The 19,707-nt window shown below is 51.2% G+C and overlaps 2 protein-coding genes across 2 annotated transcripts; one reads left to right on the forward strand and one right to left on the reverse strand.

Moving 5' to 3' along the window:
• The first annotated feature begins 733 nt into the window (after positions 1-733).
• LOC137825095 (uncharacterized) lies at positions 734-12,094 on the forward strand. Its single transcript, XM_068630769.1, has 4 exons — positions 734-842; positions 959-1,563; positions 1,681-2,050; positions 11,289-12,094. The coding sequence occupies exons 1-4, from the start codon at positions 734-736 to the stop codon at positions 12,092-12,094; spliced, it is 1,890 nt and encodes a 629-aa protein (XP_068486870.1).
• Positions 12,095-14,523: 2,429 nt separating this feature from the next.
• Positions 14,524-15,278, reverse strand: LOC137825096 (uncharacterized). The gene is made up of 2 exons (XM_068630770.1): positions 15,050-15,278; positions 14,524-14,723 (listed from the first exon to the last, which is right to left on the reverse strand). Exons 1-2 carry the CDS (start codon positions 15,276-15,278, stop codon positions 14,524-14,526), a joined length of 429 nt encoding a protein of 142 aa, XP_068486871.1.
• Positions 15,279-19,707: the final 4,429 nt, after the last annotated feature.

Genomic DNA, 19,707 nt, shown 5'->3' on the forward strand with positions numbered 1-19,707 from the left:
CTCGATGGCTCGCTTGAAGCAGACCGCTCGTGTCATTGCCTCTTCCTCTGGTGCACAGCCCTCCGCGAGTGCACCAGCTTCGCCACCGCCTGTTGTCACCTCATTCCATGACAACGCCAAGGTCTATGACTGGGCCCCTCTGGCGTTGCTATCTGAAACGTCCATCTTGCTACCTGAGGACCATCTTAACTCACTTCTGAGCCACGACCCGGACGAACCCTCGTGTTCCATAGGCAGGGAAAACGACTTCCACATCCGAGTCCGCATCCCTCCCCGAGGGATGCCCATTTGCACTGACGACAGGGCCACCAATGGGGTGCCCTTCGTTTTTGTTTACTCCGCGATCTTCAAAAGGTTGAAGCTGCGACTCCCCTTTACCTTCTTCCAGAAAGAGCTGATGATGGAGTTGAACGTCGCGCCCTGCCAACTCCACCCCAACGCCTGGGCCTTCATCAGGGCGTTTCAAATCCTGTGCAACCACTTTGGGCACAACGCCTCGGTGGAGGTGTTCCTTTACTTCTTTGAGGCGAAGAAACCAGGAGATAGGTTTTGGGTCAGCGTGAACGGGGTTGTTGGACGGGTGCTTCTGGGCCTGTACCAGCAGTCCTTCAAAGACTGGAAGGGCAGGTTTTACATGATATCCGCCACCCCACAAAGCCCTCATCTGCTCGAGGGGTACCCCCTCTACTAGGTCCCCCAGGTTCAATTCAAAAAACCCAAGGACCTTGAGACCATGGCCCCCTACGAGCGCGAGCTGTGTGGGCTGCTCCTGGGGGCTAAGTATGACTCCGCTCGCCTCATCAAGGATGAGTTTCATGTGGTTTCCCTGAAGAAATATATAGGTAGTTCTTCCTCTGCCGCCCCTTAGGGCACTTATACCTCCTCATGCATGCTCTTATACGCTTCACCTTGCTTGCGTCTCTTAGCTGTCTAATTTTCCCCTTTCTTGCCTATGCAGATTCAATGTCAGGGAAAGATAGGAGGTTGGCGGTGTTAGAGCTTGCTAAACGCCGAGCGGCCAAAGGGACTGGCTCCTCCTCTTCCACCACTGAGCCAATTGAAGCCCCTCCACTCTCGGTCGCGCCAGCTGAAGGCCCCGAGCCAGGGAAGAAAAGGAAAAGACTGGTGAAGGCTTCTTCACTTGTACGTGCTGCTGCTGCTGCCTCAGTGGAAGAGGAAAGCTCTGGCTCCCCCCTCATTCACCGCCAGAGGAAGAAACCAGTGGTTGAGGGGGTCTCGTCTCTCCAGCCTGGAGAGATCGAGGTGGTGGAGGTAGAGGAAGGTTCACCACCTCCCCCTCCCTCTACTCGACCTGCCCCAGAGCCCGCATGCCCATCTTCTCCTTGCCAACAATCGCCCCCAGTCTCTCTACCGCCAACTTCCCCCCCAGCAGGCCAATCGCCTGGTCCATCCGCTCACCCTGCTGGGGGTGCCTCTGCTCAGAACGAGTGTGCCCCGACTCCACTACCATTCTCCACTGCACATGCTGAACATGGTGGGTCCGGCTCGCGCCCAAGCAACACTGGGGCCAACCATGAGAACTTCAGCAGAGTTATCTCCATGGTGCGACAGCACATCAGCAACGGGGAGCTCGTCGACTGGAGCGGGGAGGAGATAGATGCACACCTTGCCAAGCAGGTGGTGCTCTCGCTGGAGTTCTCCACCCAGCATCGCAAACAGAAAGCCCTGGAGAAAAGGGTGAAGGAACTTGAGCACGACAAGGAGTCGCTGCAATGTGACCTTGAAGCCGCCCAGGGTTCTGTTGAGCTGATGCGAGGCATGGTGGAGAAGGCCAGGAGGGAGTATTTGATGCAGGTCCAGGAGACCATCAAGATGGAGATCTTGATGGGGCAGACTGTTGGTCCTCTGGACTGCAAGGTGGCAGAGCTACAGGCTGAGAATTCTTCCTTGCGCGAACAGAGTCAAATGGTGGAGGAGTTACAGGCTGAGAACGCCTCCCTACGCCAACAGGATTCTCAGCGGGTGGAGATGCTCAAGTCTGCCAAAGAGGCAACTGCTGCTGCTGAAAGGAAGCTTGAGGAGGCAGTGGGCAAGCTGTCTGAAGCTGCCTCCTCCCTTGCTGCCCTCACCACGCAGAGGGATGCTGCAGAGGCTACGAGGCGAAGTCTGGAGGCGGAGAAAGAGGACTTGATGAACGTGGGCGTTGATTCCCTCATTGATGGATTCGAGCTGGCGCTCGAGCAAGTCCGCTGCGTCCTCCCAGAACTGGACCTTTCACAATTCAGCATCCATCACTCGGTGGTAGATGGAAAACTTAGGCCTCCTACTCCCTGAATCTCTTCCTTTTTGTAAATTTGACTTCTTCTGTACAAAGCTTCATTCTGCAACCTTACGTTTCTGCACCATTCAACTCATTGTAACTGACAATTGTATGAACATCTCTGGTGATATACCTTGATTTTAACTGCTCAATTTCTCTTTGTATTTTCTTTGAGCTTCACTTATCTTTATGTGCGCGACTAACTGTTAGCTAGTTTAGGTTCAGCGCGATCTTGGGCTTTACCTTTCCTTTCGCACACGACTAAGTGTTAACCAGCTTAGGCTTAGCGCGATCTGCTTCTCTTACTCTTTGCGCGCGACTAAGTGTTAACCAGCTTAGGCTTAGCGCGATCTGCTTGATCACGACTGGCTATTCCCTCAGCTTGGTGTTTAACAGTCCTCGTGCGCTGCTTTGCACTACTAGCCAATCACCGACAACTCATCAGTGATCGCTCTTTAGTCCTTACTTAGCTTTCTCTGTCGCTCTAGCGCTAAGTGCATAAAGGACCTTGACATCGATCGCTCAAAGTGATGCCTCGTCTTGGGGAAAGAAAGTGTTTCTCGCTAACCCCTTTCCCTTTCCCCAAGGTCATCACCCTTTGGCGGGTTGAGTCGCTCATTCCCTGTCTCACTCCTGGGGTGAGAAAGGTTTCTGACTGAGAGTCTTACTGGGCCAATATTGGTGTATGCCAAGTGGGTAAGGACGTTTTGTCAAAACCTTTCCTTTCCCTCTCTTGGTCTTACTAGCACCCCTGGCTTTTCAAACCTTTCTGCTTGCGCTCACACCTGGGGTGAGGAAGACTTAGATCGGTGCCAGTACTTGCGCCTAGGGCAAGTAGGGCCTAACCAATCACCTGCACTTGCACCTGGGGCAAGGAGGATTTTAACTTTAATACTTGAGCACACTTGATATGCTGGAAATTTTTCTTTAATTGGGTGGCCTCGTTAAAAACCCTCTTTTAGGGAAAAGAGTGCCCCCTTGTCTGTTCAACTGTTTCCACCACATACAAAGCATGTGTCTTTTAGCGCGAGAACGCCATTACTGTACAACTTTAACTGAAATAAAATTTTAAATGGGTGGCGTTCCACGTTCTGGGGATTGCTCCTCCTTCCAAAGTCTCTAGGCGATAGGCTCCGTTCTCTAATGTCTCCACCACTCTGTACGGGCCTGTCCACTTTGGGGATAACTTGTTCTGCATGTCATTCTGATGCGCCTTTCTCATCACCAGATCACCTTCCTGGAAGCGCCTGGGCCTCACTTTAGAGTTGTGCCTCCGCTCTACTCTTCTCTTCACAGCTTCAGCACAGACTCTGGCCTCTTCTCGCACTTCGTCTAGCAGATCCAGGTTCACCTTACGCTCTTCATTGGACTCTTCAGCAACGAAGTTCAAGAATCTGGGGGAGCTCTCCTGTATCTCTACAGGAATCATGGCGTCTGTCCCATAGACAAGGCTGAAGGGTGTCTCATGGGTGCTGGACTGTGGGGTGGTGTGATAAGACCACACAATTCTGGGGACCTCCTCTGCCCAGCCTCCTTTGGCCTTGTCTAGTCTTCGCTTCAGCCCCCTGAGCAGCACTCGATTTGCTGACTCCACCTGCCCATTTGTTTGTGGGTGCTCCACTGAAGCGAAAACCTGTTGTATCTTTAGCTCTTCACACATCTTCCTCAACTGATGACTGGTGAACTGGGTGCCATTGTCGGAGACCAGCCTCTTGGGTATTCCGAAGCGGCAGACAATATTCTTCCAGACGAAGTGTTCGACTTTCTGTGCGGTGATGTGTGCAACTGGCTCTGCCTCCACCCACTTAGTGAAATATTCGATGGCCACAATGAGGAACTTCATCTGCCTTGTCGCCAGGAAAAGGTCCTAGGATGTCAATCCCCCATGTATGGAATGGCCACGGGCTATGGATGGACCTCAACTCCTCAGGGGGTGCCTTGTGCCAATCTGCATGCAGCTGACATTGTTTGCATCGCTGAGCAAACCTTATGCAATCTTCCTTCAGCTTTGGCCAGTAGTACCCCGCGCGGAGTACTTTACTTGCCAAAGCGCGACCACCCACATGGCTTCCGCACACCCCCTCGTGCAGCTCAGACATGAGTCTGGTGCATTGCTCGCCGTATACACAGATCTGCACAGGGTGAGAAAATCCAAATCTAAATAAGCATCCATCTATGAGAGTAAACTTACTTGAACCCCTCTTTATTCTTTTTGCCTCTGCCAGATCGAGCGGGAGTACACCGTCTTCTAAGTATAGCCGGTATGGCGTCATCCAGGTGTTGGGTTCCTTCTCCGCATGAACCTCCATCGACTCATCGGTCTTTGAGGGTCGCGATCTCACCCTCGGTGCTCTTAGCGTCTCTTGAGTCAACGACCGATGACCGATCGTTAGACGCTCCATTGACTTGTATACATGAAGCACCTGGTTGTCTGATACAAACGCGCGCGGCACCTTCAGGGTCTCCTGAATGACAGTCCTCTGCTTCCCCCCCTTGCCTGAGCTGGCCAGCTTGGCAAGCAGGTCTGCTCGGGCGTTTTGCTCTCTTGGCACATGCACTAACTCAAACTCGGCGAAAGACGTCTTCAGGAGCTGCACATACTCCAGGTAGGCTGCCATCTAGGGGTCCTTTGCTTGGAACTCCCCGGTAACCTGCCCGGTGACCAGTAACGAATCGCTCTTGGCCAGCAGATTTCTTGCTCCCATTTCCCTTGCTAGCAACATTCCTGCGATCAGGGCCTCATACTCCGCCTGATTGTTGCTAGCTTTGAAGGCGAAACGGAGGGACTGCTCGATCAGTACCCCGTTTGGTCCTTCCAGGATGACTCCAGCGCCGCTTCCCTGCTGATTAGAGGAGCCATCCACCGATAACACCCATCGGAAATCTAGCCCTTCTGCAGGTGTCGCGATGGATGACAGCTCGACTACAAAGTCTGCGAACACCTGCCCCTTGATCGGTCCTCGGGGCTCGTACTGGATGTCAAATTCTGACAATTCCACCGCCCATTTGACCATCCTTCCTGCCACATCAGGTTTCTTCAATACATTCTGGATAGGCAGATCAATCATCACCACCACTGTGAAGCTGTGGAAGTAATGCCTGAGTCTTCTGGCTGAGAATACCACTGCCAGAGCAGCCTTCTCGAGGGCCTGGTACCTTGTTTCAGGGCCTTGCAGCACCTTACTTACGAAGTAAACAGGCCTCTGGGCCTGGTCCTGCTCTTGCACCAGGACTGAACTGACTGCCCTCTCCGTAACAGCAAAGTATAGACGAAGAGGGATGCCTACCTGGGGCTTTCGCAAGACTGGTGGGCTTTCCAGATACCCCTTCAACTTGATGAAGGCCTCCTCGCACTCCTGCGTCCAGAGAAATCTGCTGTTGCGCTTGAGACACTGGAAGTATGGGTGACCCTTCTCCCCACCAGCAGACATAAATCGGGACAGTGCTGCCAAGCGACCGGTGAGCTGCTGCACCTCCTTCACCATCGTTGGGCTCCTCATTGCCACAATTGCCGCACACTCCTCCGGGTTGGCTTCAATTCCTCACTCTGTCAAGAGGAAACCCAAGAACTTCCCAGCCTCCACACCGAATATGCATTTCTCAGGGTTGAGCTTCAGCCTATACTTTGCAATGGTGGTGAATAGCTCTTCCAGATCAGCTGCATGATGCTTCTTCTCTTGGGACGTAACCACCATGTCATCTACATAGGCGTGTATGTTCCTTCCCAGCATGGGCGAGAGCACCCTATCCATGAGCCGCTGGTAGGTAGCCCCCGCATTCTTCAACCCAAATGGCATGACCTTGTAGCAATAGCAAGACCGTTCCGTCATAAACGCGGTCTTGCATTCGTCCATTGGGTGCATCCTGATCTGGTTATACCCCGAGAAAGCGTCCAAGAAGCTGAGTAGCTTTCCCCCCGAGGCGCTATCGACTAGAGCATCTATGCTGGGTAAGGGGTAAGAATCCTTGGGACACGCCTTGTTGAGGTCAGTGAAGTCCACGCACATTCTCCACTTGCCGCTTGCCTTCTGCACCAGTACCACGTTCGCTAGCCACTCGGGGTACTGGATTTCTCTGATATGCCCTGCGACAAGGAGCTTCTGCGCTTCGTCGTGGATCACCTTCCTCTTCTCCTCGTTGAATTTCCTTCTTCTCTGTCGCACCGGTCGAACCATGGGGTCCATTGATAGACGATGGCAGAGGAAATCGGGGTCGATTCCTGGCATGTCGGATGATGACCATGCAAAGGCATTCATGTGCTTCTCAATCACACCCCTGATCAGCCTTCGCTCTTCTTCAACGAGGGATTCCCCTAACTTGAATTTTCTTCCCCTGATGTCCACCTCGACCCATCCTTCAGCTGGGTGGGGCCTCCTCTCACTGGCAATGACCGCTCTCGCGATCCCTGACTCGCGAGGAGTGATCGTGCCTTCCTCTTCTTCCTCAACTTGGGCCACCTGGGAGCCCCCCACCGCAGCGCTCTCCATCCTCTGAGCGCCTTGTGTCTCCCTGACCGCCAATCGCTCTTCGCGCACGCCTGGTGGTGGTTTTGTGGTGACATGGCACACACTTCTTTTTTGTTTCAAGCTGTTCTCATAACAGCGTCTTGCCTCAGCCTGATCCGACTTGATGGTTATCACGGCCCCTTCCATCGATGGCAGCTTCAACTTCATATGCCTTGTCGATGGTATTGCGCCCAGTCTATTGAGCGTTGGCCTCCCCAACAGGACATTGTACGCAGAAGGGGCGTTCACCACCAGGTACTTTATCTTTTCAGTGCGGGCTGTCGTTCCGTCAGTGAACGTCGTCCTCAGCTCGATGTATCCCCGCACTTCTACCTGATCCCCTGCGAACCCGTAGAGACAACCAGTATACGGTCTTAACTGATCAGGGGACAACTGTAGCTTGTTGAATGTTGGCCAGAACATGACATCCGCCGAGCTTCCTTGATCTACGAGTACTCTATGCACCCGCCTTCCTGCTGTGATGAGAGAAATGACCACAGGGTCGTTGTCGTGCGGGACAACGTCCCGTAGGTCAGCTTTCCTGAAGATAATGTCCACCTCAGGGTAATGACTCTCATTCACTGCATCGACCGCCATCACCGATCGAGTGTATCTCCTTCTTTGCGAAGCTGTGCATCCCCCACCAGAGAAGCCTCCAACGATCGTCTGCACTTCCCCATGCACGGGGACTTCATGCTGTTGCTCTCCAGCTTGGGATCCTGACGCGCGATCCCCCTGCGGCTCACGCAGGTAATCTGCTAGAAAACCAGACTTCACCAACTCTGCCAGTTGGTGTCCCAGCGCCAGACAGGAATGAAGTGTATGGCCAAAGGCCTGATGGAACTCACACCATTCATTCTTCTTCCTTCCGAGTACCTTATCCGTCTTCTCTGGTACTCGTAGCCTTGCTGCTACGGCAGGAAGGGCGATGAGATCCGCCAATCCCACCATGAAGTTATATCTCGGGGGTGCGTTATTCTCCCTTGCACGCCCCTTGCTCTGGTCTTTGCCTGGTGGATAGGGACGAGGTTTTTCCCGCACCTTCTTCCCCTCTTTGGCCTCATGCACCCTTGCTTGCTGTGGTTTTCCTTGCCCTCCACGCGGTCTGGGTGGTGCAGCACTTCCCCTCTTCTCAGAAACCTCTATTTCTGCCACTATGTGCGCCACCGCACGTCGTCGGATCTCTGCAAAGGTGCTGGGATGGCTCCTGATGAGAGACTCGCTGAAAGGGCCAGGCAGCGCCCCCTTCTTAAACGCGTGCACAAGCATATCTTCATCTTTGCTGGGTAGTCTAACCACTTGTGCTCCAAAGCGGTTGAGGTAATCTTTCAGCGACTCCCCCTGGTATTGGCGCACATCGAACAGGTCGTAGGACACCACTGCAGGTGCCTTGTTGACGATGTATTGTTCAATGAAGAGCTTCGAGAACTGAGAGAAAGACGTGATATGCCCTTCTGGTAAACTCACGAACCACTCCATGGCGATTCCGCTCAGTGTGCTCATGAACATCTTGCAGTACACAGCATCTGAACCCCCAGACAACATCATCTGGGTGTGGAATGCCGTCAGATGCGCCTCCGGGTCTTCTACCCCTTTGAACGACGCTTTTACCCCCACCAGGTTGGGAGGCACCATGGTTCCCATGATCTCAGGGGAGAATGGCATGGGGAATGCCCTTGGAGGTGAGGGCTGCCTAGACACCCTTTCGTCAACAACGTGCTCCCTCTGCGCCTGCAGCGCTCTTCTCAACTCTTCGTTGACACGATTCAGTTCGTCGTTCCTGCTTTGCGACGCAGCCAACTCCGTCTGCATCTTTTCTTGTTCGACTTTCGACGCTGCAGCGTTATCCTGCAGCGTGCGCACCATTTCCAGGACCTGCGCCATTGTCACAGCTCCTTCATCAGCGGATGGCGCAGGTGATGGTTGTCTGTTTCTAGGCATCTTCTCTATCAAAGAAAATGATAAAACTCTGGTGAGCTTTAAAACTGTGGTATGTATGGGACAACGATTCACTCGGGCCCCACGGTGGGCGCCAAATGATCCTGCCGGCAACTTGAACGTGGGTGAGTCGCTTCGTAACACTCTCTGCCCTGTCTTCGCGACTGCGTCTCCTGAAGAATCACCTCCTGAACTTTCTGTCTTCAAAATGTGACCTACAAAACACACAGACGGCGCCTCTAGCGGCCGTTTGCACTCCGACGATCAAGTTAGTCCAACAGAACCACCAGAAACTGGAAACTAGTAATGTGTGTGTGAGAAAAAACTTGCACTATCTTTTTCGTCTCTCTTTTTTCTCCTCCCCCCCACTCTCACTCTGATTCTGCATTTTATCTCTCTTTCCCTGCTTCTGGGCATAACAGAATTCTGTTATGCTTTTCTGGCATGTGTCAGAACCCTGTCATGCTTTTCAGAGAAAGCGTACCTTCAGAATCAGCAATGGGGAGCGTGAGAGTCTGCGCATGTCTGCGCTTGTCTGTACCTTTAGCGGTACGGAGTGCTCTTTTGTCTGGACCGCACCCCTCTCAGATGATGACACGTGGAGGCCTGCAACTTACATCTAACCACACACGTGTCACTTACTGGAAGGGCTCTAGCGCCTCTCTTTGTCTACCTAAGTTACGCCCTTGCGGAGTAACCTAGGATGCTTCTCTTATCTGGGTAAATTGCATACTCTTAGGAGAACGTCGGGTGTGGCTGGTCTAGGCGCACTCACCAAACGTTACTCTCTGTGTAGGCGACTTACCCTTCAGGATGACACGCACGTAATGGGTTGAGGGAATCACCAATCACCGACTGGTTTACTAGTTCCCTCAGGCCACTCTCGTGCATGATTCCTTGAGGTGTGCTCATGCGAGGCCCATGCGTAACGCTCTCGCTGGGAACCTTAGTCCCAGTTTAACTGCGCGTAACACGAGACCCCGATGACAATACACCCGATGACTGATCAGTGTTTATTCACTACTCGCGCTCTGCCTCCAGGCGCGAGTTTGGGAACTGGTCTGCTGGTGGTCACTCGGCTACTGACCACCGATCACCATTCTGGGTGATCTATCCCCCGACCTCTCTGCCGCCTGATCTGTCGGTGGTAACTTGGTTACTGACCACCGATCGCCTCTCTTGGCGATCGTCCCCCTACCTCTCTGCCACTTGGTCCACGTGTCACCCCGCGAGTGGTCCACGTGGTTCTCTGATGCTGACGTCATCGACTACCGATGACCGATCGGATCAGGTGGGAAAATTCAAATAAACTCATTTGAAATTCCCACAAAAAACAAGTCACATGGGAGGTGTGACCTTTTTCTACTATGACACCTCCTAAAAACTACACCTACACCTACTCTCCTAAGTCACATGGATAATGTGACTTTATTTTTACATTTTCACACTTCCTTATTTAATATCTACACCTCCTACAAGAGTAAATCAAATGATGCTCTTTTATTTAATGTTTGGCCTTGCACCTCATGGGATGGACTTGGGCTTTTTGGGCTTTGGCCTTCTTGGGCTTGGGCTTGGGCTTTGGGCTTGGGCCTCATCTTTATTTTATGTCTTCTTTTAATTTTGAGAAGACTAGAAGGAAGAACTTCAAATGTGAAGGCGAATGTCCTCTCCCTTCATTAATAAAAGCCTCCTTTATTTGATTCTCATCACCTTTCTTTCAGCAAGGAGCATGATGACAAGGTCACCGTTCATCCTTGTCCTCTAAGAGAACCCATCTGCACTGACGACCAAGGGAGCGACGACAAACCCTTCTGTTTCGTCTACGCCACGATCTTCAAGAAGGTCAAGCTCCGCTTCCCCTTCACTCGTTTCGAGAGGGAGCTCTTGACCGAGCTTGACATACCCCCGCCCAGCTTCATCCCAACAGCTGGGCGTTTGTCAGGGCATATCAGATTATCTGCGCGCACTTGGGACACCCAGCTTCGTTGGACGTGTTCCTCTATTTGTTCGAGGCCAAGAACCCAGGCGATCGTCTATGGGTCAGCCTCAACGGGGTTGCTGGGAGGTCCATCCTCTCCATCTTCCAGCAATCCTACAAAGACTGGAAAGCAAAGTTCGTGCGCGTCTGCTGCAATGACCAAGACCCCACTCTCCTCGACGGGTTTCCCTTGTATTGGGTGAACAAGGGAAAGAAGGAGTCTAAGGACAACTTCAGGAGGGCTAGGGGTCCAGAGAAGATGGGGGAGCTCGACAAACACCTATGCAACTTCTGGAAAGGAGTTGCCTCCTCCAACATAACTTTGGCCACGTCCTGCATCATCACCTATGAATTCCACGAAAGTCAACTGGACTTTCATATAGGTTTGTCTTCCCCTCATCTTTGAGTTCCCTTTCCTTGAATTCGCATCACCCTGTCTTTTATATTGATGTTGCTTTTGTCGTTCTGATTTGCACGTAGTCTTACCTAGTTAGTCCAAGCATTAACTCACACTTCTTATTTTCTTGTTTATCATCAACTGCTTGAATTGGACTGGTTTGTGACCATTGGTTTCTTTATTCAGATACAATGTTGGGGAAAGACAAGATGGCCAAGCTGCGCTCCATCGCCAAGCTTCACAACCTGGCGGAGGGCTCCCAAACCATCCCCAATTCTGTTGCAAAAGCCGTCGCTGCCCAAGGCAAATCTCCACCGGTTGGCCCATCCACCGCCGTCGCTCTTCCTGCCCCTAAGCGAAAAAAGCTGCTACCCAAAAGGGCTAAGAGGAAGGCCCCCAGGGTGGTGTCGGAGGAGGAAGAGGACGAAAGCATCGAGGACGGGCTAGTCCACAAGAGGAAAAGGGCGACTGCGGCTGAGCCACCAGCAGTTGAAGGCATCACCCCGGACTACGCCGAGAACCCCCCCAGCGCCTCCACGCCCTTCGAGTCCGCTGGGGATGTTCTCGCTTCAAACGCCTCAGCTGCTGAAGCAATACCCGAACAGCTTGCAGATATGCAAGCTTCTTCTCAACCTGCAACGGAACTACCTGCCTCACCCCCACGCCTCGTGACTCCCCTCGCCATTCAACCTTGCGAGGGTGGTGGTGAGAATCAACCTTCACCTCCTCCTTCGACTCCAGCCCTTCCAGCTCCTCTTCAGGAAGCCCTGAAGTCCTTCACCGCGCGCCTAAACGCCATGGTTGTCGAGAGTCTTCCTCAAATTGTCGGTGAACGTCTGAAAGATTCCTTGAGCAAGTTCGAAGTTGATAACCGCATCCATCAGGAGGAGGCGAGCACCGCGAGAGCCGAAGCTGACAAAGTCAAATGTGACATGATGATGCAAGGGCTAGAGTTCTCGCGGGTGAAAAATGCTCTCAACGAAGAGCTCTGAAGTTTGCGCAAGGACAAAGATGAACTGTGGCAGAAACTGCACAACAAACTGCAAGACGCCGTTGAGTTAGAGAGCAAGCTCGTTCCAATGAGCACCAAAATTGTGGAGCTGGAGGAGGCTCGAAAAGCTGACGAGGCCAAGATGGCCAAACTGGAGAAGAGGTCGACCGAGAGGGAAACCCTTCTAGGGCAAGTCGAGGCAGATCAGGACAAGAAGTCCAAAGAACTGAACGACACTACTACAGTGCTTGCCTAAGTGCGCGAGGAGAACAGTGGGCTCAAGAAGAAGATCGTCGAGCTTGAACTTGAGGCTGCCCAGGTTCGTGAAGAGAACAGTGGGTTCAAGGCAAAGATCGACGAGCTTGAGCTTGAAGCTGCCCAGGTTCTTACCTCAGGCTTTCGGGCAGCTTTGGAGCAGTTTGCTTGCAAATTCCCCGATCTCGACCTCTCCGAGTTTTCAGTGTATAACGAAGTGGTGGATGGCAAGATCATGCCTCCAACTTAACTGCTCCCATCTTCCACTTCAATTTTATCTCCTTGAAACCCTTGTATTTAACTTTGATTTATATGTAATAACTTCATTCTGTTCAAACTGTTTTGATATACATGTATATATGTGGCTTCTAACTTTATCTGTTGTGCGATCACCTGATATAACTGGCTAGTTTCTACTCAACCTAATGTACTTAGCACGAACTGATACTTAATTCTCTGGAAATCAACTTAACTTAAACAAACTGTTAGTCTATAGCAATGACATTTGACACGAAATCACTTACTGGGCAGTAGGCGTGGGTCAACCTTAGTATCCGAAATCTCGCTCGCCTGATCTGCCAAGTGACATGTGTGTTTCTATGTTATCGCCTAAAACTTTGCTGATCTGGTTCTCGCCGTGTAAACTTCTTTTTGTTTCAATCTCAAAGCCATAGGCTTTCGGCGACGCCATTTCCCTTTCAACTGAAAACGTCCCCTGCGGGGCCACCTCATGACTTCATCTTTGCTCGACTGGAAGGAGAGCTGCCTTTTGGATCTCCCTCTACCTTCCATGAGTCTTTAACCTGAGATAGCTTAAGTCATTGTTCCCTCATTTGGGGGTAGAGCCGCCTTTCGGATCCTTCTCTACCTCCCTGAGTTTTAGAACAATGATTTAGGTGGTGAGGTGTCCTCTGCGAACCTTCCCCAGCCATCCTTTAACTTCTTTTTTAACTGGTCTTACTAGGTCAATATTGATGTTTCACTCAAGGGAAAAGGCGTTTTCTATCAACCTTCCTTTCCCATACTTAAGATCATTAACACCCCTGACTTTTCAGCTTCATCTTGCCTGAACTCACTTGAGGGTGAGAAGGGCTTTTCCTGATGCCTCAACTTGCCCAGGGGTTACACCTCCTCCTCCCCTAGATGCACTGAGGACTTTCAAACTTGCCTCAATTTGCCCGCGCAAAGAGGTCTTGCAATCTGCTCTTGCCTGTACTCGCTCAGGGCGAGGAGGACTTTTTAATCTCTTCTCGCCTACACTCGCTCAAGGCGAGGAGGTCTTTTTAATCTCTTCTCGCCTACACTCGCTCAAGGCGAGGAGGACTTTTTAATCTTTTCTCTCCAGATGGCGATGAGAACTTAAAAAACTTTATACTTGTGCCTCAGATCGCCAGGTGGCGATGAGGACTTAAAACTTTAACTTGTACCTCCGATCGCCAGGTGGCGATGAGGGTTTAAAACTTCATGCTTTAAAACTTTGTACTGAATGCATGCGATCTGAATTCACCGTTGCTTTAAATTACACAAGGGCGACAAAGTCTCTTTTCCGAAAACTTAAAACGATAATCATGCAAACTTAATAACTTGGAAACTTTGATAAACTTCGAAACCTTCTTTATTGGGTGGCCTCGTTAAAAACCCTCCTTAGGAAAAAAAGAGTGCCCCCTTGAAAACTGTTTTAATTGAAACTGCTTTAAACTGTTCGAGTTAACCACTACTTACAATGCTCTAACAGTAATAAAACTTGAGATGGGTGGCGTTCCAAGTGCGAGGAATCGCCCCTCCTTCCAGCGTCTCCAAGCGGTAGGCGCCGTTCTCGAGTGCTTCGGTTATTCTAAACGGTCCTGTCCACTTGGGTGACAATTTGTTCTCCATCTCATACTGGTGGGCCTTCCTCATCACCAGGTCGCCATCTCTGAATTGCCTTGGCCTTATTCTAGAGTTGTACTTGCGTTCAACTCTTCTTTTCACTGCTTCGGGCTTCACCCGTGCTTCCTCCCTGACTTCATCCAGCAAATCCAAGTTCATTCTCCTTTCTTCGTTTGAGTCTTCCGCCACGAAGTTTTGGAATCTCGGCGAGCTTTCCTGGGTTTCAACTAGAATCATCGCATCACACCCATACACCAAACTAAACGGGGTTTCATGGGTTCCCGATTGCTCAGTGGTACGATATGCCTATACTATACGGGGAACTTCTTCAACCCAAGACCCTTTGACCTTCTCCAACCTCCTCTTCAAGACTCTCAACAAAACCCGGTTGGCTGACTCCACTTGCCCATTCGTCTGTGGGTGCTCCATAGAAGCAAACACCAGCTGTATTCCAACATCCCTACACAGCTTCTTAAACAGGTGGCTTGAAAATTGAGTCCCATTGTCTGATACCAAACACTTAGGCACACCAAACCGACACACAATATTCTTCCACACGAAACTCTGAATCTTGTGCGCGGTGATCTGGGCTACTGGTTCTGCTTCAGTCCACTTTGTGAAGTACTCGATCGCCACAACAAAATACTTCATCTGCCTGATCGCCAATGGAAAGGGTCCCTGAATATCGATTCCCCACGTATGGAACGGCCAGGGGCTATAAATTGACTTTAGCTCTTCTGGAGGCGCCTTGTGCCAATCGGCGTGCTGCTGGCATTGCTTGCAACACTGGCATATTTCTTGCAATCTTCCCTCATTGTTGGCCAATAATAACCTGCACGGAGAGTTCTTGTTGCCAAAGCTCGACCTCCAATGTGACTCCCACAAATCCCCTCATGGAGCTCAGCCATAATTCTCATGCACTTCTCTCCATGTACACATACTAAAAGAGGATGTGTAAACCCAAACCTGTACAGCTCGCCATCGATGAGGGTGAACCTACTGGAGTTCTTCTTTACCTTTCTAGCCTCCGTCGGGTCCATTGGGAGCACACCATCCGCCATGTAGCGCTGGTATGGCGTTATCTATGTATCTGGCTCATGGATAGTGCAAACCTGCATCATCTTTGTCTCTCCCACTGGATGTGCTCTAACTCTCGGCGTCCTCAAAGTCTCCTGAGTCAAAGATCTATGACTCCTCGCCGTCCCTTCCCTTGACTTGCAAACTTGAAGAACCTAGTGATCTGCTACGAATGCTCGAGGTGTCTTCAAAGTTTCTTGTATAACGGTCCTCTGCCTTCCCCCCTTGCCCGAACTGGCGAGCTTGGCTAGCAAGTTAGCTCGGGCATTCTGCTCCCTTGGCACGTGCACCACTTCAAACAAAACAAAGGACCTCTTTAACTCTTGGACATACTCCAGGTAAGCCGCCATAGGCGGATCTTTGGCCTGGAACTCGCCAGTTACCTGCCCAGTGACCAACAACGAATCACTCTTGGCCATCAGCACCTTTGCTCCCATCTCCTTTGCCAACAAAATACTGGCGATCAAAGCCTCATACTCCGCTTGATTATTGCTGGCTTTGAAAGTAAACCTCAGAGATTGTTCTATCAACACACCGTTGGGTCCTTCCAAAATAACTCCAACCCCGCTACCCAATTGGTTAGACGACCCATCCACCGAGAGCACCCAACGAAAATCATCCCCGGCACTCTGCACTGTTTCAGAAGATAGCTCGACCACAAAGTCAGCGAAGATTTGCCCCTTGATCGGTCCTCGGGGCTCATACTTGATGTCGAATTCTGACAACTCCACCGCCCATTTTACCATCCTCCCAGCTACATTCGGTTTCTTCAAAACCTTCTGGATGGGTAAGTCAGTCATTACCAACACTGTAAAGCTCTGGAAGTAATGACGCAGCCTCCTCGCCGAAAACACAACCGCCAGCGCTGCTTTCTCTAAGGCCTGATATCTCACTTTTGGGCACTGCAACACCTTGCTAACAAAATAGATAGGTTTCTGGACTTGATCTTGATCCTGGACGAGCACCGCACTTATCGCCTTCTCAGTTATGGCAAAATACAACCTGAGGGGCGTTCCCGTCTGAGGTTTGCACAGAACCGACGGGCTCGCCAAATACTCTTTGAGCTTCACAAAAGCTTCTTCGCACTCCCTCGTCCAGATAAACCTGTTATTCCTCTCCAGACAATGGAAGTACGGGTGGCCTTTTTCTCCACTGGCAGACACGAATCGAGACAGGGCGGCCATCTGGCATGTGAGCTGTTGCACCTCCTCTACAGTGGCAGGACTCCTCATCGCCAGAATAGCAGCACACTTGTCGGGATTTGCCTCGATTCCCCTCTTAGTCAAGAGAAATCCCAGAAACTTCCCTGCCTCCACACCGAAAATGCACTTCTCGGGATTCAATTTCAGCTTGTACTTGGCTATCGTAACGAACAACTCCTCCAGATTAGTAACGTGCCTGCTATTTTCCAGAGATGTAACGACCATATCGTCAACATATGCTTGCACATTCCTCCCAAGCATAGGCGCAAGCACCTTATCCATTAGCCTCTGGTACGTGGCTCCCGCGTTCTTCAGCCCAAAGGGCATCACCTTGTAGCAATAGCACGACCTTTCCGTCATGAAAGCAATCTTTTCCTCATCCATGGGATGCATCTTAATCTGGTTATATCCCGAGAAGGCGTCCAAGAAGCTGAGCAATTTACACCCTGACGCACTGCCTACCAGGGCATCTATACTTGGCAAAGGATAAGAATCCTTTGGACAGGCTTTATTCAAATCCGTAAAATCAACACACATCCGCCACTTCCCACTGCTCTTCTTGACCAGAACGACGTTGGTGAGCCATTCTGGATATTGAATTTCCCTTTTATGGCTTGCCGCGAGGAGTTTCTGCGTCTCGTCCCTGATCGCCTGTCTCTTTTCCTCGTTGAACTTTCTCCTTCTCTGGCGGATTGGCCTGACTTGGGGATCCATTTCTAAGCAATGACACAAAAAATCGGGGTCAATCTCCGACATGTCTGAAGCAGACCATGCAAACGCGTCCAGGTGTCTACTTATTACCTTGGCGATCTGGTCTTGTGTCTGGCCATCTAAGGTTTTCCCCAGCTTAAACGTTTTGCCGCCAATCTTCTTCTCAAGCCACTCCTCGACCGGTTGAGGTCCCTTCTCACGGGCGATCAACGCTCTCGCAACTCCTGACTCCCTGGCGAACTCTAGGCAGTTTTTCTCTTCCTCCACCCGAGCGGCGTTCTCGGACCCCGCCTCAACATCCACCGTCACCCCGTCCCTTTTGGCGGCCAACTCAAATGTTGTATCCACAACTAGCCGATTTACCTGCTCAGGCTCCACACCAGGGGGCGGCGTTGTGGTTACATGGCACACTGATCTCTTGCTCTTGAGGTTGTTTTCATAGCACTTCTTAGCCTCCTTTTGATCAGAACGGATGGTGATGACCATCCCCTCCATTGAAGGTAACTTGACCTTCATGTGCCTCGTTGAAGGCACAACTCCTATCCTGTTGAGTGTTGGCTTCCTAGCAGGATATTATATGCCGAAGGAGCGTTCACAACAAGGTTCCTGATCTTCTCTTTGCACGAGGCCAACCCATCTGTGAACGTCGTCCTTAACTCAATGTACCCCCTGACCTCCACTTGATCACCAGCAAAACCGTACAAGCAACCCCCATATGGCCTCAGCTGGTCAAGGGATAACTGTAACTTTTCGAAAGTCGGCCAAAACATCACATCTGCCAAGCTTCCTTGATCGACCAACACCCGATGAACCATCCTCCCCGCTGTAACAAGTGAGACTACAATGGGATCGTTGTCATAAGGCACAACATCCCTAAGATCTTCTTTGGTGAACGTGATGTCCACATCGGGCGAGTGATCCTTGTACCGACCAGGTCATCGGTTGTGATGACGTGTCCGACACGTGACTATGTGGGGCGTGCTCAGCAGAACACGTGGACAAGAGGAAGATGAATAGTTCAGTAGTGAGCATAGTCGCCGATTCGTGGAACCGGCGTTCTATAGTAAACACGGTCGGATGTCGCCGGGGTTGTGTGTCATCGACATAGTAGATAATGGAAGATCAGGTGGTCTGACATCGCCACAAGAAGAACATCGCCGAATTTCCAGTAAGCTTAGTTAAAGCTGCTGGAGGCTCAAAAGAGTAAGTTCAAGCGTATGAGTTCAGTAAGATGATTGTTGCGCCGGCATAGGGGGGGGAAGGTCGTGTGGGTTGAAGGGAAAAGCTTACCCATCAACGACAGGATTCCCAGAGTGGACATTCGTTGGTGGCAAGGTTTCCTCCGCTAGAACATGCATGGCGTAGCAATAAGGAGGCTGCCACTTGCGACAAGCGATGTCACAGAGATGGTGCACTTTTTTGCATCCGATACTCGCCTAGTCAGGTGGTGTTCCAGAGTGTATTACATGCTAGATTACTCCTTGAATAGGAGACTTAGCCGCACGACTGGTTACTACACAGAAATAACGCTCAAGTTATCCCAGCCCAGATGACGACACGTGTAGGGTTGGATGCTACCAGTTAGCCTAACCCAGATGATGACACGTGTAGGGTTGGATGTAAAGGTAAACTTGATCCTCCCTGTTGACCGGAACGCTGGAGAATGCCTCGTCAAAGGATCGACGTGCGCACCGCTTATCACCTTCGTTCCTCCCCTGGATCTACTTCAAGAACCTGCAAAGAAACGACACGGCGCCGCTGCGGCCGATCGCACTCCGACGCTCAAGTCAGTGACGGTATCACCAAATACTAAGAACTAGAACCGTGCAAATCCTCTCACAATCAGCTCTATCACTCGCAAGCGTAAAGTGTATGAACTGAACGTGCGTACCTCAGAAAGTCTGTTAAGAACTCTTATATACCTGGTGGCTTTCTCTCTCCTGGCAGTTACAGACTTGGACACGTGGCTCGCATCCAACTGTACACGTGCCATCATCTGGAGGCTCTCTGACTTGGCGCTGCTTCTGCTCTCATTTTGGCTAAGTTACTTATACATGGTACTGCCCAGTGCATAGCTAACTTAGGAGTGCGATCTCTACTGGAACTGGCGAGTTAGGGCCTTCACGCACCTTCCCTGTGGTCTCGCCGGCCGCCTTCATAATCTGCTTCTCCTCCATCTTCGGCGATGTGCTTGTTCTGGCGATCTCCGACCGCTTGGTCGCCTGGGTCTGCATCTGGCGACTTGATCTTTAACCTGGCGATCGCCTATTCTGGTAAACTGGAAGTCGGAACACGGCAGCTTAACAACTGGCGACTACACGTGCCCCCCGACTTCCTTCCCTTCTTGCCAACCTGGCGCCTTGTCAACACGCCTACACTGTAGCAGGATGCCACGTCATCATACCCGACTACCAGGGCGGTACACAAGCCCCCCAGTCTTAAGCGAAAACTTGTCTAGCGAAAAAGACTGAAAGAGCCTTCGTTAACACCGATCTACGTG

This window comes from Phaseolus vulgaris, chromosome 8 (assembly GCF_000499845.2).
Source record: "Phaseolus vulgaris cultivar G19833 chromosome 8, P. vulgaris v2.0, whole genome shotgun sequence".
NCBI classification, from domain to species: Eukaryota; Viridiplantae; Streptophyta; class Magnoliopsida; order Fabales; family Fabaceae; genus Phaseolus; species Phaseolus vulgaris.